This window comes from Schistocerca nitens, chromosome 2 (assembly GCF_023898315.1).
Source record: "Schistocerca nitens isolate TAMUIC-IGC-003100 chromosome 2, iqSchNite1.1, whole genome shotgun sequence".
Lineage (NCBI taxonomy): Eukaryota > Metazoa > Arthropoda > Insecta > Orthoptera > Acrididae > Schistocerca > Schistocerca nitens.
In genome coordinates, this window is record NC_064615.1 from 769,153,450 (window position 1) to 769,179,720 (window position 26,271).

At 39.1% G+C, this 26,271-nt stretch overlaps 1 protein-coding gene across 1 annotated transcript in view; it reads right to left on the reverse strand.

Moving 5' to 3' along the window:
* Window positions 1–401: 401 nt before the first annotated feature.
* The window catches only part of LOC126237010 (coiled-coil domain-containing protein 174), a 57,884-nt gene continuing 32,014 nt past the window's right edge, over window positions 402–26,271 (reverse strand). The window contains exons 6-8 of the mRNA XM_049946738.1: window positions 21,986–22,105; window positions 5,232–5,369; window positions 402–2,308 (exon numbers count right to left, since the gene is read on the reverse strand). Coding sequence (XP_049802695.1) covers window positions 1,869–2,308; window positions 5,232–5,369; window positions 21,986–22,105 — 698 coding nt within the window. The 3' untranslated portion in view covers window positions 402–1,868. The remainder of the gene's footprint in view (window positions 2,309–5,231; window positions 5,370–21,985; window positions 22,106–26,271) is intronic.

The following is a 26,271-nucleotide window of genomic DNA, read 5'->3' on the forward strand; positions in this document are numbered from 1 at the left end:
AATAATAAATATGACTTGCATGTTACTATATGTAAAGCTTCCGTTTATAACCTCACTACCATTTCAATTTATGGAGTTTACAGACTCTACCGAGGCTGGACAACTATAATTGTATCACAAAAATAAATCAAACATCTCTCGTTATTATTGTGCTGCTCATTTGCCAGTTATTACACTTGATGAACATAACATTCCATGAGCTTGAAAGGCAATCGGTTCCAACTGTATGACTGATGATCTTCACTTAAGGCTGAGAACTGGCATGCACGCTCACACACACACAAACACACACACACACACACACACACACACAAACACACACACAACACACAACATGTGTGTGCTGTTGAAGGAGCCACTGGAGGAACTTAAGGAAAATCACCGTTTTCAGTTTTTTTTTTTTTTTTACATGCAATTTTCTGTAAGAAACAAAATTAGTTTTTTTTTTTTCTTTTATTAACACTGTACAAATCTACATTAGATACAGAAAGCTGTGTCTGTCATCTGGCCACAGCACCACTACATCTCATCCATGACTTTCAGAATATCAGTGTGTGAAAGTTGTGTAAAGTAAAGTGTGTGAAGGTTGTTGTAAAGTACAGATACATAGTTTACTGACCCAAAAGAAATCCTCAATGGTAAAATGTGAAGTGTGAACTGCACATGATTTCTTTGCATAAAGTAGTAAGTCTTGTGTGAATCTTCATAGATAAACTGAAAACATGCACAGAAAAATATTCTAACCCTCAAATGTAAAAACTTAGAGATAAGTGCTGCGCTCTGTTGCTAGGTATGAGAACTATCAAAATTGACATTGGTCTCAACCCTCTATATCAGTTAGGAGAGAGACCAATGTCAATTTTGATAGTTCCCATACCCAGCAACGGATGGGAACACTTATCTCGAAGCTTTTACATTTGAAGGTTAGCCTGTTTTTCTGTACATATCTTCAAATATGTATGTTCACAGAAATATTATGTACTGACATACTGTTTTGAATTTGTGCTGACAGTTCATGAGAGTAAAAGGAAATATGGATGATAACCATGGGAAAAGTAAAATGTCTGTGGTCTCAAAGAAGCTTTCGTGAAGAATACAGGAAGCTGAGTATACAAATCAACGACTCACACTGCGTGAATTGTGTGTATTCCTTTTTGATGTCAGACATTTATTCATGCACCTCTGACACTACCATGAGAAAAGAAGAAACTGTGTTTGCACCAGGCAACTAGAATTTTATTTGATAAAGAGAATGAGCAATAAATGGGCCCCTCACTTGACTTCTTCTAACAGTATTAAGTAAAATGAATACATTTCTTGGTCAAGCTGTGTTAAGCAATAACATAAGGTTTCAAATTAGGCAACAAACAATGCAATGTAGAAATACATGCTTTCCACGAATGCTAATAAACCCAAAAAGTCAATTTCAACAAAGACAAGCATACAATCTTTTGTTTCCTGACAGGCAAGGCAGTGTATAAACTGAAGTTTGCTGTCAAACTTGGCAATGCCTTTGATGGGCCTTACAAAATAACAGGAAGGCAATAATGAGAAGTGGAATCACCCTGTTTACTGATAGCACTTGGGCACACATGGAAGTCATCATAGAGGCTCCTTGGAAATTTCCATGCAAATGTTCAACCATTTGTCACACAGCAAGAATCTAAGGCTCACAGCTTCCATCTACTTCTGTACTTAAAAACATCTAATAACACAATACTTTACATCAATGATGGGATCTGAATATGTGTTTGGACAATGGTGCCATTTTCTAGGAAAATATGACTTGTGCCACGCAATAACTTATCAAGAATGTTTTTATCAATGAGAAATGTAGTCAGTGATTACTAGCCACACAGCTTTCATATTTAAACAATGCTCATAAGACCCTTCTCTGGCTTTGTTTGTTTCTCCTCTGCTTTCTGCCTGAGGTATTTCAGACCTGCTTCCACTGCTTCAGAAATTTCAGCTGGAGACATACCAGCATATGGATCTGTATTTAATGTAGGATGATGTCCAGTTTCACTTATGGGGGGAGCATACGAAACAGCATGAGAACCTACTTCAGCAGCATCACTGTTCTGAAATTTGTTGATTAACTTGTTATGAGAAGGAGTTGGACTTGAGAACACTTTTTTCCTTGAGGAGAAGAACAGAGTATTTTTTGATGCAGCTGGAAGTGATTCCTCAACAAGATTCACACCTGGCTTGTCTGGCTCTTGTAGTGGAGAAAATTCCTGCTGTCGTTCCTCCCTCTTCTTTTCTATCCACTTTTCTTGTGACATAACTTCCTTTTCTGCAGATCGCACTGTAAGAGTAATAATACAATTAGAAAAGCAGCACGAAGGAAATAATGCTTACTACAATTTTACCACAAACAACGTTTTCTTTCTAGGAAGAAACTTACTACAAATGCAAATTGTCAGATGTGTTTAAACATGTGGTGAAAGGTGGTTCACAAGAACAACAACAAAACTTGGAAGGGAAGGGTGGGGAAGTTTCCCACTGCATTTCTGCAATTACATTGAACTGCCATTATCTTACTATTGAACAGAAATTTACAATTAAATCTGATGCACACACAGAATCCAGAAACATCTGTGATATCAGCATGAGTGGTTGTTTAACTGAAACGTTTTGGGAGTCACAATTCTTTTTCATTGGCCGATTTGTACAATCAAGGAAGATGCACATAGACTTCATAAGTCAACTGTAAAAAAGTAGGACTGCCTTATTCTGAATCATACATTAACATGTAAAGAAAGCATAATAAGATACAGGATGCTCCTTCTTGCGGAACATCTTATGCAATGATGTGATATCTGAAAAGCGAGATCAAGAAACAGAGAACAGTACAAGTTTGGAAACATATTTTCATAATCCCCATTTCTACGACTGTCAAAAAATGTTGTCTCTGGTATATACTGTGGCCCTGATCAAGACCAGGTATTTAGAGATGTCCAGACAGAAAAGCCAACTGTACAGCAATTTCCAGTATGTTGTTAAAAGTGTCACATTGTTTTCTATATAAATGCAGAAAGCAACAGGGAGCTTAGTGTATTCTCAGTTCTCATGTGAGTCTGCAGTTCAATACAAATTTCAGAGTTTTTTTCTGCAGTTTGGGCTACTTATGTTTCTACAGGAATTCAAGATTGATAAGCTAATGTTTCTAATGTTAGTATTTTCATCAGATGATATTACAAAGATGTGGCTTTCTCAAGCCAAGCCCTTGAATGAGGTCAATAATACCAATGATAATTTACATGTCTCTCAAAATAGTCTTTGACCAGGCATTCAAGTTCTGTATTAAACATATGGCACAGTCCCATTATATCCCAACTATGTCTCCCTCCTTACCCTATGATTCTTACCTACACAAGCAGTCCATTTGCAAAATTTACTGTACGTGCCCTGACGACACAAATTCTTCAGCTATAGCACTGGAAAATCTTATGTAACCACAGGAAGAGTGACCAGTTTGAGACGATCATGAATTACCAACTGACCTGTAGGTCTGGTACAGTATTTTATACTGGTACAGGGTGTTTCAAAAATGACCGGTATATTTGAAACGGCAATAAAAACTAAACGAGCAGCGGCAGAAATACACCATTTGTTGCAATATGCTTGGGACAACAGTTTATTTTCAGGCAGACAAACTTTCGAAATTATAGTAGTTACAATTTTCAACAACAGATGGCGCTGCGGTCTGGGAAACTCTATAGTACGATATTTTCCACATATCCACCATGCGTAGCAATAATATGGCGTAGTCTCTGAATGAAATTACCCGAAACCTTTGACAACGTGTCTGGCGGAATGGCTTCACATGCAGATGAGATGTACTGCTTCAGCTGTTCAATTGTTTCTGGATTCTGGCGGTACACCTGGTCTTTCAAGTGTCCCCACAGAAAGAAGTCACAGGGGTTCATGTCTGGCGAATAGGGAGGCCAATCCACGCCGCCTCCTGTATGTTTCGGATAGCCCAAAGCAATCACACGATCATCGAAATATTCATTCAGGAAATTAAAGACGTCGGCCGTGCGATGTGGCCGGGCACCATCTTGCATAAACCACGAGGTGTTCGCAGTGTCGTCTAAGGCAGTTTGTACCGCCACAAATTCACGAAGAATGTCCAGATAGCGTGATGCAGTAATCGTTTCGGATCTGAAAAATGGGCCAATGATTCCTTTGGAAGAAATGGCGGCCCAGACCAGTACTTTTTGAGGATGCAGGGACGATGGGACTGCAACATGGGGCTTTTCGGTTCCCCATATGCGCCAGTTCTGTTTATTGACGAAGCCGTCTAGGTAAAAATAAGCTTCGTCAGTAAACCAAATGCTGCCCACATGCATATCGCCATCATCAATCCTGTGCACTATATCGTTAGCGAATGTCTCTCGTGCAGCAATGGTAGCGGCGCTGAGGGGTTGCCGCGTTTGAATTTTGTATGGATAGAGGTGTAAACTCTGGCGCATGAGACGATACGTGGACGTTGGCGTCATTTGGACCGCAGCTGCAACACGGCGAACGGAAACCCGAGGCCGCTGTTGGATCACCTGCTGCACTAGCTGCGCGTTGCCCTCTGTGGTTGCCGTACGCGGTCGCCCTACCTTTCCAGCACGTTCATCCGTCACGTTCCCAGTCCGTTGAAATTTTTCAAACAGATCCTTTATTGTATCGCTTTTCGGTCCTTTGGTTACATTAAACCTCCGTTGAAAACTTCGTCTTGTTGCAACAACACTGTGTTCTAGGCGGTGGAATTCCAACACCAGAAAAATCCTCTGTTCTAAGGAATAAACCATGTTGTCTACAGCACACTTGCACGTTGTGAACAGCACACGCTTACAGCAGAAAGACGACGTACAGAATGGCGCACCCACAGACTGCGTTGTCTTCTATATCGTTCACATCACTTGCAGCGCCATCTGTTGTTGAAAATTGTAACTACTGTAATTTCGAAAGTTTGTCCGCCTGAAAATGTACTGTTGTCCCAAGCATATTGCAACAAACGTTGTATTTCTATCGCTGCTCGTTTAGTTTTTATTGCCGTTTCAAATATACCGGTCATTTTTGAAACACCCTGTATGACCAATACTGAATTGTAAGTAAAAATGCACAGCAACAGATAAAGTGCCTGTATTTTACAATACATGCAATAAGTACATTGGCCCTCAAACTATTAAAATATCCAAAATCCCTTACTCATAATAAAGACATTAATTACTTACCAAATCTGTTATGATATTTAGAAGCAATACCCTCTTTTCCTTCATCCCAGGGACGTATATGAGACCTCCTTATCAAATCATCATCCTGCTCCTCCTCCTGCTCGGTCCTCACGTATGTTGGTCCTATGACAGCACCTTCTGAAACAACAAAGGAAAGTGCTGTGAATCATAATGTTTCCAAAAGGATGTTATAGATCTGTAAGTCATTTATTACTGTCAGCTAATCTTCTCAGATATTCTGGTATAATGGAGAGGAAGGCATTTATTAGTACACTAATAGTAAATCACATTTGATAAACAGAAATGGAAAACATTCCTCAGTATGTGCTTCATAGTAAATAGAAATCAAGCTCATATAATTTTTGCCTATTCTTATCATTTCTGCAGTACACACCTCTGTGACATGGGGGCAGGGTACATGTGGCTAGCCATTCTTCATTACTTTTGATTACACATAATATTGCCTTAATGAACTAAACATGACATAATATTTATGAAGTGTGATGTTTTTGTAATTTTACACCTTTTACTTGTCTATCACTATGGTTTTCAACATACTGGCAGAGTAAGCTAAGTGTTTGGTGTTGTGAATTAAATCTAAACATCTATTGTTGAGATATTTAAATTGTGTCTAAGTCCTACCAGCAATTTTCACACTGTTTACAGATTTCACCATAAAATTATCTCCAACTACCTTATATCCAATATCAGATGGCTACAGCAACTGAGAAAGAATTATTAACAAAATCATTCCGGAATCAAGTTTGAGCTGTGGCTGGGCCCTTCTGTTCAAGGTGCCATAGTCCTAAGAGCCTGTGCGGAAATCAAAAAGGTGGGGGAATTTGTACTTGTAGACTGCAACTTCGTGTCAGCCTTCAAGACTTGTGCAAGTGGCACAGGAAAAAAACAAGCTATAGGTTTCAGTCATGGACTATAATGCTGTTTCAATCTTCCAGAAAGTAACCATTCAAGTTGATTTCACATCTCTAGAGAGAAAAAGAAAACAGAATTGAAAAATGCAAAACATATGTAGTGAAAAGCAGTATATTAAAATGAATGATAATATAAATATGTTTGATTTAAAATTTTCCCCAAGCATCATAATTCTCAATCCTTCTCGTATATTCAGCCTGCAGTCATCATCCAGTAGGTGTGATACTTTAGCAAGTACACCTGTTATCATCCTTGGGAGATCTTGATAACTATTTTCCATTGGGTCATTGTATCCCCTCCCTCTTGCTGTCAGTCACAGGGTAGTAGTACTGCCAGGCAGTGGTTCTGTTGGTGAGGTGGCAAGGAAAAGGTGCAGTCGGGACATGAGTTGTGGTCATCAGTCTCTATGCTGCCACCACTAGGGTCAGAACATTGCTGATGAATAGGATGTGTGTCTATGTAGTGTGGTCTTAGCTGTTCAATTGCTGTGCCCAAATGAATGGCTCTGGCTCTGAGCACTATGGGACTTAACATCTATGGTCATCAGTCCCCTAGAACTTAGAACTACTTAAACCTAACTAACCTAAGGACATCACACAACACCCAGTCATCACGAGGCAGAGAAAATCCCTGACCCCGCCAGGAATCGAACCCGGGCACGGGAAGCGAGAAAGCTACCGCACGACCACGAGCTGCGGATGCCCAAATTAATCTTTCCACAGAGTGCCATTGCGCTTTTACCACAGTCAAGACTGGATGCCAAGCCTTACTTAGTGGGAAACCACTGTTTATTGCGTAGCTGGGTCTCTTCAGATTATTTCAGGATGCAATCCCAGAATGTGTTGGCCTGTTTCACCTGCAGATGGAATCAACAACTCTCTCTTCACGTGTGGAAGACTATAGATCCAGTCTGTTGATCTCAAGCTAACATACCATGGCAACTGGCAACATGCAGATAGCCACAAAATATGAATGTCTTGTGACTAAACCAACATGTAAAGAACATTGATAACTGTTATCAACTGTAGAGAGAGAAAATAATTGACACTGTTAAATTAACTGTAATAGGAAAGGGACTAAATTTTGCAGTGAATCTGGCGACACAACAAAAGGCAAATTTTGTTAGTGCTGGAACAAGTTGCTCTTGCCTTCCAATGAGATGCAGTGAAGGAAATACAGCAAGAAACATGTATACACTTGTAAGGCCCATTCCCCCAAAGGCAATGTTCTCTAGAGAAGAAAGAAAAATTCTTAAATGTCTTCAACAAGATTCTGAAATTCATAAATTCTCCCAGCAGATAAAGGAAATTCTACACTCCCACTACTGCTTCAAGTATATAAGCAGAAAATGTATGGCCTATTAGAGTGTAACACCTACAGTAGATGCAAATTGAAGAAGAAGACCAGCAACCTTCTGCACAAGACTTTCCAAGATAAGATGGTAAAAAGACTTGGTCCACAAGCAGTTGTGCCTCCTAGACATGCATGTGATGAATGGCAGCTTGCTTTAAATGTAGAAAAATGTAAATTAGTGCAGATGACCAGGATCAACAATGCCATAATACCTGAATACAGTATTCCCAGGGTGCTTCTTGACATGGTCACATCAATTAAATGTCTAGGAGTAATGTTGCAGAGCGATGTTAAATGGAATTAGGATACAAGTACAGTACTAGGAGGGGACGAATGGGCAACTTCGGTTTACTGGGAGAGTTTTAGGATAGTGTGTTTTATCTGTAAATGATATTATGTATAGAACACTGGTGCACCATTCTTGAGCATTGCCCAGATCAGGTTAAAGGAAGACATTGAAGCAATTCAGAGACGGGCTGCTAGATCTGTTACTGGTAGGTCCCCTCAATAAGTGAGTATTATGGAGATAGTTTATGATCTCAAAAGGGAACTCCTGGAGGAATTTCACAAAACACTAATGAAAAAAATTTAGAGAACCGGCATTTGAAGTTGACTAGTAGTGACACAAGGTACCCACTGCAATGCACCATACAGCATCTTGCAGAATATGATGGTGCACTGGCAGTATGTATGTAGATGTACATTTAACAGACTACCTAAAATCCATAAAGAAGGGACCTCACCCTGTGCTATTGTAAGTAACTCTGGCACAACAAACATATGAACTAGAAAAATACCTGACAGCAACATTCAGCCCCATTAAAGAAAATGCTAGTACCAAATATGGAATTCAGTGCAATTCATCCAGCTACTTCAGAATATTATATGTAAATTGAAGATGGAAGGGGGGAGGGGGGGGGGAGGAGCACGGAAAGGAATGGAAAAGCATTACTGATGTCAGCTGCATTGGGATATTACTTAGAATCAGTGGTGATGAGTGAAAATGTGTGCCGGACCGGGATTCAAACCTAGGATTTCCTGCTTACTAGGTAGGTGTATTAACCACTGTGCCATCTGGGACACAGTGTTACCGCAACTCCAGAGACTATCTCGGCACGCTTCACAGCCGACACACATTCCCATCGAACGTCACCTACTACAGTCCCTGTCCATTTCCTCCATACTTGGTATTCTGAGATTCCCGCAGGAGGTTGGACGTACTTGTGCATCTGCACTGAAGAAGGTAGCTCAGTTGTTCATCATTATATGAATGCATGGTGTCTGTTCTTTCAGATATGTCCAAAAGTATAGACATCACACATTCATACACTTCAGAATAACTGACTAGGGCAAGAAAATATCAAGTTGAGCTTTGATGCGGTTTCCCTCTTCATTGGGGTACCACTTAAATCTCACAGATAAACTTTGAGCCAGCATTAATAAAACTTTTTGAATTTACGCTCATGTCCTACCTACGTTCTGTTTGATGGGAATTACTAAAATCAAGCTAGCAGAGTGTTGAAGGCTGTCTGCTATTACCAGTGGTGGCCCACAAATTGATGGAGGCATTTGAAGAAGAAGCGCTAGAGCCAGTGGTCTGCAAGTCCTGACATTTCTTCTAATATGTAGATGATATGTTCAAATCTGACTGCATGGGCAACATGACCTACAAGACCGTTAGCAACATCGGAACTCACTACACCAAATGTCATATTCATGACTGAGACATAAGAAAATAACCAACTCCTCAGCATTTACTGTGAACCAACACATACAGATTTGTACTTGTGTGCTGGATATCTATCACTCTTAGTGATTTTAATTCGCGTGCCTGCTTGGTTGCTGCAACTCTTGGGGGTGCTGATTGGCAATTAGCTTCTAGGCTGTCAAAGGGGCTTCCTCTGTGGCAGATGTGTGGCACACAGCTGGGGTGAGGAGCTGTCTATTGGCCCTGTGACTTGGTGCAAGTGAGACTTCTCTGTAGTGTAGTGAGGTGTGGCTCCGACATAACAGGGCAAAGTGTTAATACTTGATGTCCATGGCCAAATTGTAGAGCTCCAGTTCTTGCACCTTGGTTTTCACATGATTTGTTTGAATTATCGGTTTTGATATTACAAAAGGTGGGATACTTGGTTATTGAATGAAGACTGTTGTTTCATTTATGTTGACTTGATTGGTTTTGTGTTGTACCTTGGGTCTGCTATTGTTTCTATTCAGCGTCATCACCACAGTTGGTGGTAGGCCTAGCTTTTTATAGACACACACACACACACACACACACACACACACACACACACACACACACACACACACACACACTGGTTGGCGAAATTGTGAGTGCTCTGCCATCTGAATTTTGTCCGGTGTTGTCACTGTGAACTCCTTGACTTCACAGTTTTGGTAAGTGTTAGGGAAAATATACTGAAAAAAGGTACTACTGTTTGTGCAGCAATCAGGACCGAAATTTTGTGGAAGCTACTGGACAGCAGATGCTGCAAATTAACTATGGGCTTCCTATGGTGGGTTATGTGGACCATCAACAGCTACGGAACAAGGTCAGTGTCGTGGGTGTCTGACGTCACGTACTTGCATGTGTGTGTCTGACATCATGTACTTGCATGGAAGTGCAGCACATGTCAGTTGTTGAAGCAGTGTCACATGGTGTTGCTGTTATTCCGTTTCTGTTTGTCTGACTTGGTGTTAATAGCAAGCCAGTGCTATTAATTCTCTCCCTATATGTGCTCACAGCTGTAAGTGTCCTATGGGGACATTTTACACTCCTATAATTACAAATTTATACATGTGTGTTGATTGAGCAAGATCAAATTTGCAATTCTTGCACAGACTTGTTTTTCCGGTACCATACATGAGATAAAAGTGGAGGATTGAGCCTGTGAAAGTATTAAAAGCCTTATGTCATCACATTATCATCTTGATCATCAACCAGTTTGAACACTTTGTGGTGTGGCTTCTGAGTTCGTGTTCAACATAGGATCCTTGCAGCTTCTTCCATTTCTGCTGATCTTGAACTTTACATTGCTAATTCAATCTGGCTGTATTTCTTAAGTCTCTGTCTTTTTTGGTCAACTGGGCTCCACTCTAGTACTTGTTTTGACCACCTGCCACCTTTTCTTCATGGGACATGACCAGCCCACTGCCTTTTCAAGATATCCATTCTTTCCATTATGTCACTGACTTTGTTATATGTGATATCAACTTCTTTCTTCCTCTCTTTCTCTGGGCAGTTTCCAGCCTAAATTAATATGTCAAAATATTTCTGGGTTTATATCTTCTTTCATATTTAGCAGCTGACTCAGACAGACATATTCCGTGATCCTTTGCAGCTGCACACTTCCCTCTGGTGTCCATTCATTCATCATGATCTTAGTTTTATTATACTGCATTTTTAGGCCAAGTTCAGAGCAGGCTAATGCAAGTTCACAAACCAATATGTGAAGTTCTGCTATACTATTTGCAAATTCATCCCCCATGAACCATGGACCTTGCCGTTGGTGGGGAGGTTTGCGTGCCTCAACAATACAGATAGCTGTACCGTAGGTGCAACCACAACGGAGGGGTATCTATTGAGAGGCCAGACAAACGTGTGGTTCCGGAAGAGGGGCAGCAGCCTTTCCAGTAGTTGCAGGGGCAACAGTCTGGATGATTGACTGATCTGGCCTTGTAACACTAACCAAAATGGCCTTGCTGTTCTGGTACTGCGAACGGCTGAAAGCAAGGGGAAACTACAGCCATAATTTTTCCCAAGGGCATGCAGCTTTACTGTATGATTAAATGATGATGGCGTCCTCTTGGGTAAAATATTCCGGAGGTAAAATAGTCCCCCATTCAGATCTCTGGGCAGGGACTACTCAAGAGGACGTTGTTATCAGGAAAAAGAAAACTGGCGTTCTACGGATCGGAGGGTGGAATGTCAGATCCCTTAATCGGGCAGTAGGTTAGAAAATTTAAAAAGGGAAATGGATAGGTTAAAGTTAGATATAGTGGGAATTAGTGAAGTTCGGTGGCAGGAGGAACAAGACTTTTGGTCAGGTGAATACAAGGTTATAAATACAAAATCAAATAGGGGTAATGCAGGAGTAGGTTTAATAATGAATAAAAAAACAGGAGTACGGGTAAGCTACTACAAACAGCATAGTGAACGCATTATTGTGGCCAAGATAGACACGAAGCCCACGCCTACTACAGAAGTACAAGTTTATATGCCAACTAGCTCTGCAGATGACGAAGAAATTGATGAAATGTATGATGAGATAAAAGAAATTATTCAGATAGTGAAGGGAGACAACAATTTAATAGTCATGGGTGACTGGAATTCGAGAGTAGGAAAAGGGAGAGAAGGAAATGTAGTAGGTGAATATGGATTGGGGGCAAGAAATGAAAGAGGAAGCCGTCTGGTAGAATTTTGCACAGAGCATAACTTAATCATAGCTAACACTTGGTTCACGAATCATGAAAGAAGGTTGTGTACATGGAAGAACCCTGGAGGTACTAAAAGGATTCCGATAGATTATATAATGGTAAGACAGAGATTTAGGAACCAGATTTTAAATTGTAAGACATTTCCAGAGGCAGATGTGGACTCTGACCACAATCTATTGGTTATGAACAGTAAATTAACACTGAAGAAACTGCAAAAAGGTGGGAATTTAAAGAGATGGGACCTGGATAAACTGAAAGAACCAGAGGTTGTACAGAGTTTCAGGGAGAGCATAAGGGAACAATTGACAGGAATGGGGGAAAGAAATACAGTAGAAGAAGAATGGGTACCTTTGAGGGATGAAATAGTGAAGGCAGTAGAGGATCAAATAGGTAAAAAGACGAGGGCTAGTAGAAACCCTTGGGTAACAGAAGAAATATTGAAATTAATTGATGAAAGGAGAAAATATAAAAATGCAGTAAATGAAACAGGCAAGAAGGAATACAAACGTCTCAAAAATGAGATCGACAGGAAGTGCAAAATGGCTAAGCAGGGATGGCTAGAGGACAAATGTAAGGATGTAGAGGCTTATCTCACTAGGGGTAAGATAATACTGCCTACAGGAAAATTAAAGAGACCTTTGGAGAAAGGAGAACCACTTGCATGAATATCAAGAGCTTTGATGGAAACCCAGTTCTAAGCAAAGAAGCGAAAGCAGAAAGGTGGAAGGAGTATATAGAGGGTCTATACAAGGGCGATGTACTCGAGGACAATATTATGGAAATGGAAGAAGATGTAGATGAAGATGAAATGGGAGATATGATACTGCGTGAAGAGTTTGACAGAGCACTGAAAGACCTGAGTTGAAACAAGGCCCCCGGAGTAGACAACATTCCATTAGAACTACTGACAGCCTTGGGAGACCCAGGCCTGACAAAACTCTACCATCTGGTGAGAAAGATGTATGAGACAGGCGAAATACCCTCAGTCTTCTAGAAGAATATAATAATTCCAATCCCAAAGAAGTCAGGTGTTGACAGATGTGAAAATTACCAAACTATCAATTTAATTAGTCACAGCTGCAAAGTACTAACGTGAATTCTTTACAGACGAATGGAAAACTGATAGAAGCCGACCTCGGGGAAATCAGTTTGGATTCCATAGAAATGTTGGAACACGTGAGGCAATACTGACCCTACGACTTACCTTAGAAGAAAGATTAAGGAAAGGCAAACCTATGTTTCTAGCATTTGTAGGCTTATAGAAAGCTTTTGACAATGTTGATTGGAATACTCTCTTTCAAATTCTGAAGGTGGCAGGGGTAAAATACAGGGAGCGAAAGGCTATTTACAATTTGTACAGAAAGCAGATGGCAGTTATAAGAGTCAAGGGGTATGAAAGGGAGGCAGTGGTTGGAAAGGGAGGTGAGACAGGGTTGTAGCCTATCCCCGATGTTATTCAATCTGTATATTGAGCAAGCAATAAAGGAAACAAAAGAAAAATTCGGAGTAGGAATTAAAATCCATGGAGAATAAATAAAAACTTTGAGGTTCGTCGACGACATTGTAATTCTGTCAGTGGCAGCAAAGGACTTGGAAGAGCAGTTGAACGAAATGGACAGTGTCTTGAAAGGAGGATATAAGATGAACATCAACAAAATCAAAATGAGGATAATGGAATGTAGTTGAATTAAGTCGGGTGATGCTGAGGGAATTAGATTAGGAAATGAGACACTTAAAGTAGTAAAGGAGTTTTGCTATTTGGGGAGCAAAATAACTGATGATGGTCGAAGTAGAGAGGATATAAAATGTACACTGGCAATGGCAAGGAAAGCGTTACTGAAGAAGAAAAATTTGTTATGTCGAGTATAGATTTAAACGTCAGGAAGTCATTTCTGAAAGTATTTGTATGGAGTGTAGCCATGTATGGAAGTGAAACGTGGACAATAAATAGTTTAGACAAAAAGAGAATAGAAGCTTTCAAAATGTGGTGCTACAGAAGAATGCTGAAGATTAGATGGGTAGATCACATAACTAATGAGGAGGTATTGAATAAAATTGGGGAGAAGAGGAGCTTGTGGTACAACTTGACTAGAAGAAGGGATCGGTTGGTAGGACATGTTCTGAGACATGAAGGGATCACCAATTTAGTATTGGAGGGCAGCGTGGAGGGTAAAAATCGTAGAGGGAGACCAAGAGATGAATACACTAAGCAGATTCAGAAGGATGTAGGCTGCAGTAGGTACTGGGAGATGAAGAAGCTTGCACAGGATAGAGTAGCATGGAGAGCTGCATCAAACCAGTCTCAGAACTGAAGACCACAATAACAACATAAACATTTGCAAACTGAACACCATCAGTGGGAAACCTCAGGATATTTAATCTCTTTTGCAGAATTTGGATTCCCTTCATTTTCCAATCCAATTTAGACATTGCTTTTTAAAGGACTGTTAAAAATAGTTTTGGAGATACAGTCACCTTGTTTTGCAACCTTTTCAATGGGAAATTCACTGGTTTCATCAACTACATTCCCAAACACTGTGGAGGTTTTGTATATGTTGTATAATATTTTAGTATAGGCCTACCCTATTGTTTCTTCTCTTAGGGCCTCAAGCACAGGTGGGTGACTGAATCAATTGGCTTTTCAAAAACTATGAAGGCAATGCAAAGAGGTAGATGTTACTCATTAGTTCTACTAATTCTTTCACTCAGTGTAAGGGTACAATCAATTTTGCTAAACACTGCACGTAACCCAGCTTATTCAATGGGTTGGGCCACGATGAGTGTAGTGCTCAATCTGATAGTCGGGATTCCAATAAAAACCTTGTACAGTATAGACAGGAGGCTAATAGGGCAATAGTTTATATCTTTAGTACTACCTTTCTTACATATTAGGATTATTTTGGCTTTATTCCAATTGTATCCTGGTGAAATATAGAAGAAAATGTATTGACAATTTGCCACACTCAATGTGCGCAAAGAACCGATGATTTGGTAATTTGTGATAAGGCAGCATCGGCGTGGCCTTTTGATATTCACTGCCAGTGAGAGTTAATTAAAAGTACAAGTAATTCCAAGTTAGATGTGGTGCATAATGCTCCCTAGTTATCTAGCTTAAATGGTATCTATGCATATCTAGTGCTGCTAAGCTGGCCTATTTCAAAATCTATCTATCTTAAGGTGTGTAAAGTATTTACATTCTGCTGCATGAGAAATAACTAGTAGGATGATGTTTTTGCATGCAGAAAGCATAGTGCTTGACAGTCTACCATTAAGGTGGTGCACTCATAGTTCTGTGTTGTGTTGTCCTGTGGTGATTAGTTATCAGAGTTACATTAGTTTTTATACACGGTGTAAAATGTTATGGTTTGTTAAATGTAGTTCAAATGGTTCAAATGGCTCTGAGCACTATGGGACTCAACTGCTGAGGTCATTAGTCCCCTAGAACTTAGAACTAGTTAAACCTAACTAACCTAAGGACATCACAAACATCCATGCCCGAGGCAGGATTCGAACCTGCGACCGTAGTGGTCTTGCGGTTCCAGACTGCAGCGCCTTTAACCGCACGGCCACTTTGGCCGGCTGTTAAATGTAGTGTAAGTAGTGTAAATTGTTATGCTATGGTAGTTCTCGTAGACAAGAATAAATTGAACGTAGTTGAAACTTACTTGTTTTGGATATTTTAAGGTGGAAACCTGTTAAAGAAAAGTAAAGTGTTGATACTGATCATTTAAAATGTGTTTTCATTGTTATGTGATTAAAGTTAACGTTTCAACGAACGGCAGAATTTGGAGTCAGTTCTACATTTTTAATTAAATGAGACTCTGTCAATTACAGAGAGTTCTTTTTTAAAAGACTATGTAAATACTTTCATATTGCATTTACAGGGTGTATACATGGACAAGGAAAAAAAATTCCCGGATTTCCCAGTTGAAAATACAGTTTCTCCCAGGTGAAAATACACTTTTTCCGTGTTAAGTGACAATATACTTTTCCTCGGCACTGTAAAACTTATCAATCCTTTGAATGTTTATGGTTTTATATACCGACGAATGTTTATGGTTTTATACACCAATGTAGAATTTCCCGGCACTTTAGAAAACGAAACTCGGGGAAAAAAAACACGTTTTGGAAGATCTTTGATGTGCAGCAACAAGAACGCTGCATATTTTCGTGTTACGAAGTTATAAATTCGAATTCCAATAAACACCGCATGTTACTTTACGAAGCACTGAAATTGAGATTGATATGCACTTTTGTAAGCCAGTCATAGCTCATGTCACGTGATCTCACCAGCTGATCACAGCATAGGACACATGATGTAGTCAGCCATTAGCAAAATCACTCTTAAGTAGCGCGAGCACACAAATAAGAAAAGTTAGCATCAGAATTTCGTGAACCATACTGAAATGCACAATTCGGCTTAAAGTGCACATTCGTATATCCAGATTCAGATGTAAATTTTCTTGAGTGCCAGTACTGTATTATCTCACGTTTGATTCTTTATTATGGCATAATGCCATACGAGCTAGAAGATGGAAAACATGTACCCAAATCTCTTTAGCAAACTGACAAAAATAACTTCATTGTTCTGCAATGCAATTAATGCTGGACTGTCAGAAAGGTGGAAATAAAACCTAAAACTAATAAGATATTTTAGCCTTCCATAATTATGCGAACATATTTTAATACATTTGATAGTTCCTGGCTACAGAAATCTATTTTGTTTTCATTTAATGTGAGAACAATAAATGAAGAGGAAACAGCAAAATCACTAAATGTAAACACAGGTCACATGGAGACTACTCACCTCCTCACTACAACTCAGATTGCTCTGTGCATCAGCCCCGGTTCTACGATATTTCCGAACCGGGGCAATATAAGATAATGGCGCCCAGCCACACATCTTTAGCCAGAAGTGGGAGACGGTACTACCACAATCTAGTACCACTCATACGCGACTCAACTGCACATGCGCAAGAGCCCACCCGCAACTGCTCAAACGAATCTAATGTAAACAGTTGTCACGTCATGCTCATCAGAGGCAATTTGTTGTTAGGAAGGATTGTATAGTCTTCCCAAAGCCTTTGACACACTTTGCTGTTGGCAGACGCTTGTATGAGCACTGTGTTTTGTTATTGTATATTGCACAATTCCTTTGTGACTTAAGTTTTATTTTTATTTTTTTCTCTCGTTTATGTTTTGTTACTGCATTATTATTCTGCAGAAGTGGGATACAGTAGTGTCCTTTGTTAGAGTATTGGTTCTTACCAGTCAGAATCACAAAAATTTAACTGAAAACTAAAACAATGAAAACTCCCTGGGATTCTAAAAAATTCCCAGGTTTTTCTCGGTTTTCTCCCGGACAAAAAATTCTCGCATTTTCCCGGCTCTCCCGGGTCATATACACCCTAATTTATGGAATTTCAAAAGTAAAACCTTTTCAAAATATCTTTGATACAAAGCATCTAATCTTACTGTGTTGTCTGTCATATTTGAAGGGTACTAATGTTTTAAGTGAGCCCTCATTCTTATACTGATCTCAACTACAGGAAGGTGTTGTAGTTCATTATTAGGTGACTGGTGGCAGCTGAGGTCACCTTCCTAGCTATGGTCCTGCAGCCATGATGGAATCTCCACTGTAGCTTCTTCAATAAATTCTATTCAGTTCAGTCCCATCTGCTGCTAAAATCCCAGCCCTGCACTTCTCAGCCACCAAAATCTTTGTCCACTTGCATGCTTTCAGCTGTCACACTTTTTCATAACCAAAATGTGTCCTATGCTCAGTAGTGCACAAGGCTTGCAAAATCTCTGAACAAGATAGTTTAGCAGAGGAGTTGTAGCACAATTTCCCATAAGAGCTGTTACAGCAACTATCAGCTCCAGAATGTCTAGGACGCAACTTGCAGATGAAGAACAAAAACCTGTTGCTGTGGGGTGTATCAATTACTTCAGGAACATTTCAGTGAAATGGGGCAGTGCTCCAGAAATATAATTTCAAGTGCGTGTTTCACCCATAACCCAAGACAGAAACCTTGTTGGGGTCTGTTAAGGACAGCTTACAATTCTGGAATTCTGGAAACCAGGAATCTACCAGATTCCATGTCAGTGTGGGATAATGTACACAGGCCAGACTATGTGAATGGTGCAGGAAAAATGTGTGGAGCATAAGGGTCACATAAATAAAGAACTACCAACAAAGTCAGCTGGCACAGAGCATCTTTAAAGGATATATCATCAATTATGAAGGCGCCTTGTCAACAGTTCTGGGACAATGCCTTAACAATACCTGTAGAGATCCAGCTATATGATGAACTTTTAATTAGGATAACAGTATCCAACCAAGCAAGGCTTCAGAGCCAGTCTTGAGCATGCTCATGCTCAAAGCACTACAGCAGCCTGTGGAAAGATCTGCTCACATCACAGCAATGGAACAGCTAAGACAACACCTCAGGGATATGCTTACTCAGCAACAGCAGCATTGCAAACCTGGCAACTGCAGCACAGAGACTGAGAATTGTGGCTCATCTCCCAACCACACATTTCACCCAACACCTTGTCAGCATAGTCAAGCTCAGTTACTGCCAGCCCAAGACTGAAAGCAGGAGGGAGGCTTTATAAAGATGGTGACAACAAGTCAGGTTGGTGAAATATCACCTGGACATGACATCTGGATGAAAACCAGAGAAACATTCAAAATAATGTACATATATGTAACCCAAAGTGACAAAAAGGAGTGAAAGTGATCCTCTATGTAAGACATAAAGCACTGATATAACTTACATATCTTTTAGCTATGCATGGTACTTTTACTATTTATGATGAAAGGGACAATCCACAAGAAGGAAAGTCAATAATTAGACAATGTATAATTAATAGGTTACTGTTATGTACAATTAATTTTCAGTGTTTCTGAATTTATGCCCTACCATTTCTACTAGTACACAGATAGGAAGCTAATTATTTAACATCTAATCATTGATTATGAGGTCATTAAAGATGAGGCATAACCACAAAGTGGAAACAGATTGGGCGGGAAACAACCTGCGTCATTTTGACATTACCTTTAAGTGATTTACAGCAACTACAGGAAAGCAAAATAGGAAGGACCAGATGGGGATTTGAAAGCTGATGAGGATTTGAAAGCTGACGGGGATTTGAAAGCTGTATCCCCTTTATATGAGCCTGGCATCTTACTCACTGCCCTGCCTCAATCAGTGCTGACATTTAGACTATCTTATTAAATTAGATATTTTCATAGCTGCTGTATGCAACTTTTAACATATTTATTTTATTTTCTTTCAGTTGAACTCTGGAGTATCATTTGCTGAACTTTTTTCTTACTCACTGCCTTTCAACAATGTCATTTCAAATTGTATATGGGTAAAGCAAGTTTCAGTACAAAGAACTAAGTGGTTAGTCAAACATCACACTTCCTCAATCAGTGGAACAACACATTTCATGCAAACCCGTAAGATACATCTGACAAAAGGATCAAACTGCTGGAAAACATGTAAGACTTACTGACAAATTGTGTATGCATCAGTACATGAATAAAAAGAAATGAAGCTGATTTCATAGACTGGCACATAATCAGAATGTTTTTCTTTCAAGAAAAGGCAAAAGTGCACATTGCAGCTTGCCAAACTGAAATCTGTTTAGTGTCTTTAATGTTGTTTACATTTTTGGATTCATCGTGGTATAGGTCCAATCCTTATTTAGACTATCCAATATGGTGACTAGCAACAATCAGAGAGGAAATGTTGAATTACAATGGAAAAACAGTCTGAAACCATGCAGGATGACACTAAGTCAAGTACCTTAAGCAAGAAGCATACAAAATGTCATTTATGTTGCAGCAAGAATGCTGAATATGGCAAAATACACAGTTCATGTTTGGTTGTGGTGCCAGTTACAACTGTTTCATGCTATTCTTTCATTCACCTTCAAATATTCAAAGATTTTGGAGCACTGCTCAACACAAAACATTCTGAGCATTTTAACAGGGTCACTGTAATCTGAGTGCATAGCGTAAAACTCTTATAATCATGAAGTTGCTGGTTCCATTTCAAATTATTATTATTATTATTATTATTATTATTATTTTTATTTTTATTTATTTATTTATTTATTTTTTTTGTTTTGCCGTTTCAAGTGGAAAAGTTAATTAACAAATATTGAACCACATTAAAAAAAAAAAACACTTTTCTATTTTTAATTACTAATAATTGGAAAAGTAAACTGAGATTTGATACAGAAGCACAAAGGGCATTATTGTTAAATGTGAAGACTATATAATGTTCAATCTCTATAAATAGAAAAGTATTTTATTTCCTATGTAATATTTTCTATATTTGTATTAAATTTTAATATACTGTGAATTGATAAAAAAAGGTCTGCAAGATTGCCAGGTCGTGTAATTCTGTCAGACATGGCAATGAATGGAGTTTCAGAGCAGTTGAATGAATGTCTAGTGTCTTGAAAAAAGGTTATATATAGTAACAAACATAAAACAAGGCCAATGGAATTTAGTTGAATTAAATGAGGCAATGCTGGGGGTATTAGATCAGGAAACAAGATACTAAAAGTAGTAAATGAAAATCATTATATGAGTAGAAAATAGTAGAGAGGATATAAGGCACAGACTGCTAGTAGCAAAAGAAACATTTCTGAAAATGGGAAATTCATTAATATCAAATATAAATTTAAATGTTAGGAAGTTTTTTTTTTGAAGGTATTTGCATTGATCATAGCCTTGTATGGAACTGAAACATGGTTGATAAACAGTTCAGACAAATGGGAATAAAAGCTTTTGATATGTGGTGCTACAGAAGAATGTTGAAAATTGAAGGAGTGAATCAAATACCTAATGAGAAGGTACTGAATCAATCTGGGGAAAAAAGAAATTTGTGGCACAACTTGACTAAAATAAAGGAAAGATTGATAGCACATATTCTGAGGCACCAAGGAATTGTCAGTTTGATAATGGAAGGAAATGTGGGAGGTAAAAATTGTAGATGGAGACCACGACTTGAATACAGTAATAAGGTTCAAATGCATGTTGCTTGCAGTAATTATGCAGATATGAAGAGGTTTGCACAGACAAACTAGTATAGAGAGCTGCATAAAACCAGTCTTTGGACTGAAGACCACAACACAACTCTCCTTTTTATGCAATTAGTAATTAATAATAAAAAAGATGTTTTTTTAAAGTGATTCAATATTTGTTAACTGAATTTACATTTGAAAATAAATTTAGATTCAAATAAAAGTGAAAAAACTTGCTGCTACTGCTGAAAATATATTACCAACTTCGTGATTATACAAGACTTTGACGTCACAGACTCTGCTATAATTGCAATTCTGTTAAAATGCTTGAATGTTTTGTACTTAACAGTCCTCTAAAATCTTCAGATTTTCAAAGGCACCTTTTTTTGCATTTGTTTGAGAATAGCACTGTACTGCTTTAGCAAACTGATGTTTGAGCAGTGACCTACAAGTCCTATAAGTATGCAAAATGTCTTAAGAGGGCAGAGCAGCCCCATAATGCCCCTTTCATTAATATAAACCTTCAACAAAATACAGAAATTGATTTTTGAGAAGCAAATCCTTTTTTAATCAGTTAGTTCCCAGAAGTCTTTCATATTTGATTGTAGTTTCATGTTGGCATTATTTTCTTATCAGCATAAGACTGTATGTAATAACAAGCACGTTTGCTCTCCACTGCTCATTTATGAACTGCCAGAGAAAAGTAATACTTTCACAATTCTGTGACCAGGGCTTTCTTAAGTGTGCCTACTCCTGTTTTTCATCAAGGAGGTATACTGACAATCCAATATATTCACATATGAATGGAAATTAATGGCTCAAATATCTGACCACACAAAATATTTGAAATACGTAAAGAGAGACATAATGCGCTGACATGAGAGAGCATAAAAATGGAATCAAACACAATAACTTGAATTCAAAAGTATTAAACAATTCTTACATATTCTAATATGAACGTGAATGTTGCACATATAACTTACCAGTTTCCTCCTCCTTTTCCCTGTTTTCTAACTGTTCTGTTCTTCGTGCTAAGACATCCTTCTGAGTAGCTTCCATTGCAGCCTGGACAGGAGTGAGGATGGATGGAGCTATCTCCGACACTGGTTGTAAGTGAAAACCGTATTTGTTATGTAATGTACAACAAATGAGAAAGATAGTCTTAAATTTAAACAGACACTTTGGAACTCCACACTCTTCAACTCAGAAGCTAAACATTAGGCTTTTTCTAAATATTGCTGTCAACTACTAGCAGATTTGTAAGTGTCACAATAGTCATTAAGTTTAACTTCAAAATGGTTCAAATGGCTCTGAGCACTATGGGACTCAACTGCTGAGGTCATTAGTCCCCTAGAACTTAGAACTAGTTAAACCTAACTAACCTAAGGACATCACACACATCCATGCCCGAGGCAGGATTCGAACCTGCGACCGTAGCGGTCTCGCGGTTCCAGACTGCAGCGCCAGAACCGCGCGGCCACTTCGGCCGGCCATTAAGTTTAAGTAATAATAAAACAATGTAAAGGGAGACTCACTGATAGCAGCATCTCAAGCAGAAGCATAAAACCTTTAAAGATGAATCTAGAGCCTTGAGAACATTAAAACAGGGAGAGTTCATGAGAATAGAAGAGTGGAAGGAAAGGATGAAGAATGGTTGGAAGATTAGTGCTTAACATTCCATGGTTAATGGCACCAGGTTGGCTGAAAGGGATTAAATTCAAGATAGAAAGAAATATCAGAATGCAAAACATTCTGGTGTTGGAGTCTGTTTACAGTAATCCTCTTTATCAAACAGCTGCAAGTTCTAAATGATTCATCCTTCTGGTTTCTGCACTTTTTTCACCCAAGAGAGAAAATGAATGTCTCAATTTGTAATATGTTTGATCCAACATTAAAAAAAAACACTATCAGGAAATATTTAAAATTGAGAAGGGCAAAGATACCATCACCGATCTTCACAATGTGTGTTTAGATATGGTAACAAATAATCTAGCATGTTTAGATATGAATTACCAAGCACAGCATAACAGCAAAAGAAGATGTACTCTTACATGGTATCACGCAGAAAACTAACTCTGCAGAATTCCATTGGTGCTCAAGCATGGGCACATGACTGTCCAGATCCCTATTTTGTTATTTATTTAATTTTATCCAATTGGATACATATGGCAGCAACACAATGCATGTAATATTCCAAAACACACACACACACACACACATACACACACACTACTGAAAGAAAATAAAACAATACAAAGTATGGAACTATGAAATGATAGGATAATAATAATAATAATAATAATAATAATAATACAGTTTAAGAATTTACATCATTTTATAAGTTTCAATCATGGGTAAGAAAAGGGGAGGAAGGTGCTGACCATGACCTATTAGCAGGAGTCATCTTGGCATTCGTCTAGTGGAGAAAATATCCCTCACTTTCGACTTACAATATGATATAGTGTTTCACAGCAAAATGGTTTCTTTCACCTCCATCTGCTCACAAAGGTCATTTTTTCCAATTTTTCTGCTAATGTGATGACTTGGATAAGCCTGAAGCATTTACACATCGCTGTTGGTACTGTCATTTTTGGCACAATGTGAAAATTACGGAGATTGTATTTCAACTGAAGTCAGTTTCCCATTCTCATAACATACTTATGAATAAACATACAATAAATTTGTTTCATCTTGACTTTGTGCAGTTGTTTTAGTTAACGAAAATTATTTTGTCAGAGCCAAAGAATTTGTATTCCTTTAACAATTTTAAAAGACAATCGTTTCTATTATAAAACTTCTAACAGTTGTATGAGGAACTGCGACACTGTATATTAATGTTAGTATTTGACAATTCCCAGTTATGGTTTTTGGTCTTGGAATATTTGTCAATAATGCAATACAGCATGAAATGAACTTCCCTCATATATTTTAAAACACATCCGAGCAACACATACATTTTCTAGACTATCAATGTAACTGTTTTTACCAAAAATTTTCTCAGTATTATAGAGTGAAACATTACTTCCCATTCTGTGGCATCATGCAAAACCACGCTCTCATCTGTGGTCACAATCAATATACCCCACCAGCAATGTGAAGCACGTGAGACATGTGTGATGTTCTTATCCACCGATCTGATCGGGAACTTTTACTGATGGACCCAGTTTAATTCCATGCACTGCCATACAAATACTATCAGCCTAAATAAGGGTGGCCAGTCTCACTTTAACTGATGAGATAGGTTAAAATTGTAAAATTTACAATTTCCTGGTGAATTATATGTTTGAAGAGGTTTCGGGATTTCAGCCCGTCATCGTAAACTTGACTCCATGATATTTCGACTGGACACCTGCCAGTCATCTTCAGGCAAGTCATTGAAGACTGACAATGACTTTCTCCACTCTGCCCTATATAGTGCACTGAGAATATTGCCATGCATGCATCAGAGTCAAGGTGACATATGGACCACATCACATGGTGGCAGAGCCCTTGCTGGTGGAACTGCGAAGATCAGCTGTCATTGGTACTGCTGCTCGCCGCAGCAATTGGAGCATTCTGGCATCTTTGTCTGGAGCAAATCTTGGAGATGATGGAGTTCCACGCATTATCCAGCTGGTAGCCGCTGTCATAGTTCATTAGATTTTCCAAAATGTTTATTTCAATGGATTCTTTCATAATGGAGTCCTAATAAGATGTTGTTGTGGCCAAAATTAATGTTTTGTCATAGTTACTGAATGTCCACTGGAGATACAATGTTCTGCAATTGCAGACTTTCTGGGTTGCAAAAGGTGAGTGGAACGTTTATGTTCTGTGCAGCGTTCTTCCACTGTGTATGTTCTTTGTCCTATATAGGCTATACCACACTGGCAAGGTATTTTGTAAATTTCCACCATCCACAATAACAAATTATCCTTCACTGATACCAGCAGGTTAGAAATCTAAGATGGTGGTGAAAGTGATTTTCTGCCCTGCATCCAAGATTTCAGACTTGCTGGGATCAGCAAAGGATGATTTGTTATGGTGGATGGTGGAATTTACAAATTACCTTGCCAGTCCTATACAGAACTGATGTGTCGGCAGCTGGGCCAACACCTTGTAGATAGAGGTGGCTTAAAGGGCACGCGAGACTAACGCAGACGGGCGTGAAGTACTGGAACAGGATACGTAATTAATGCTATGAAGAAAAGTACGTAGCTGGTATAATACTTATCTTTAATAACTCATTGTGGTACATCGCACAAAGGAGACTTTAATTACAATCACTGTAAGGCTAATGGCGCCTTGCTAGTTCGTAGCCATTAACTTAGCTGAAGGCTATTCTGTCTCTCGGCTAATGAGAGAGAAAGGCTTCGTACGTCTAGTCGCTAGCTCTGTCGTCCGTACAACTGGGGCTGAGTTCGAGTCAGTCTCTCGAGACCTGCCTTGTGGTGGCGCTAGGTTTGTGATCACACAGTGGCGACACGCGGGTCCGACATGTACTACAGGACCGCGGCCGATTTAAGCTACCACCTAGCACGTGTGGTGTCTGGCTGTGACACCACAAGAACAAACAACATGCACAGTGGAAGAACGCTGCACCGAACATAAACATTACACTCACCTTTTGCAACAGAGAAAGCCTGCAGTTGCGGTCCTTTGTATCTCCCATGGACATTCACTGGAGTATGACAAAACATTAATTTTCACTACAGTAACATTTTTTGGGAACTCCATTATAAAAGAATCTGTTCAAATATGCATCGTGGAAAATCTAAAGAACCATGACAGCGGCTACCAGCTGGATAATGCTTGGAATCCTGTCATCTCCAAGATATTCTCCAGATGAAGACGTCATAATACTCCAAAGGCTATGGCGATTGGCAATATTGAATACAGCTGATCTTCACAGTTCCACCAGCAAGAGCCCTCTTTACAGGTGATGTGATCCTTCTGTCACTGTGACTCTGACGCATGCGCAGAAATACTCTCAGCACGCTACATAGAATGGAGCAGAGAATGTCTTCATCAGTCTTCAGTGGCTCACTTGAAGATGACTGGCAGGTGTCCAGTAGAAATATTGTGGAGTGGTATTTATGACGACCGGCTACAATCCCGAAATCTCTTCGGACAGGGTTAAAATTGCCATTACTCATATACCACTAATACTTGCCCTGTAGCAATCCAACTACCTGCAAAACATGCACCACAAACAGCCACAGTGCCATCTCAAACAGTTTTTTTTCCTTTCTCTCATCATCAGTAACTTCCCCCATAAACAAAACACAGTAAC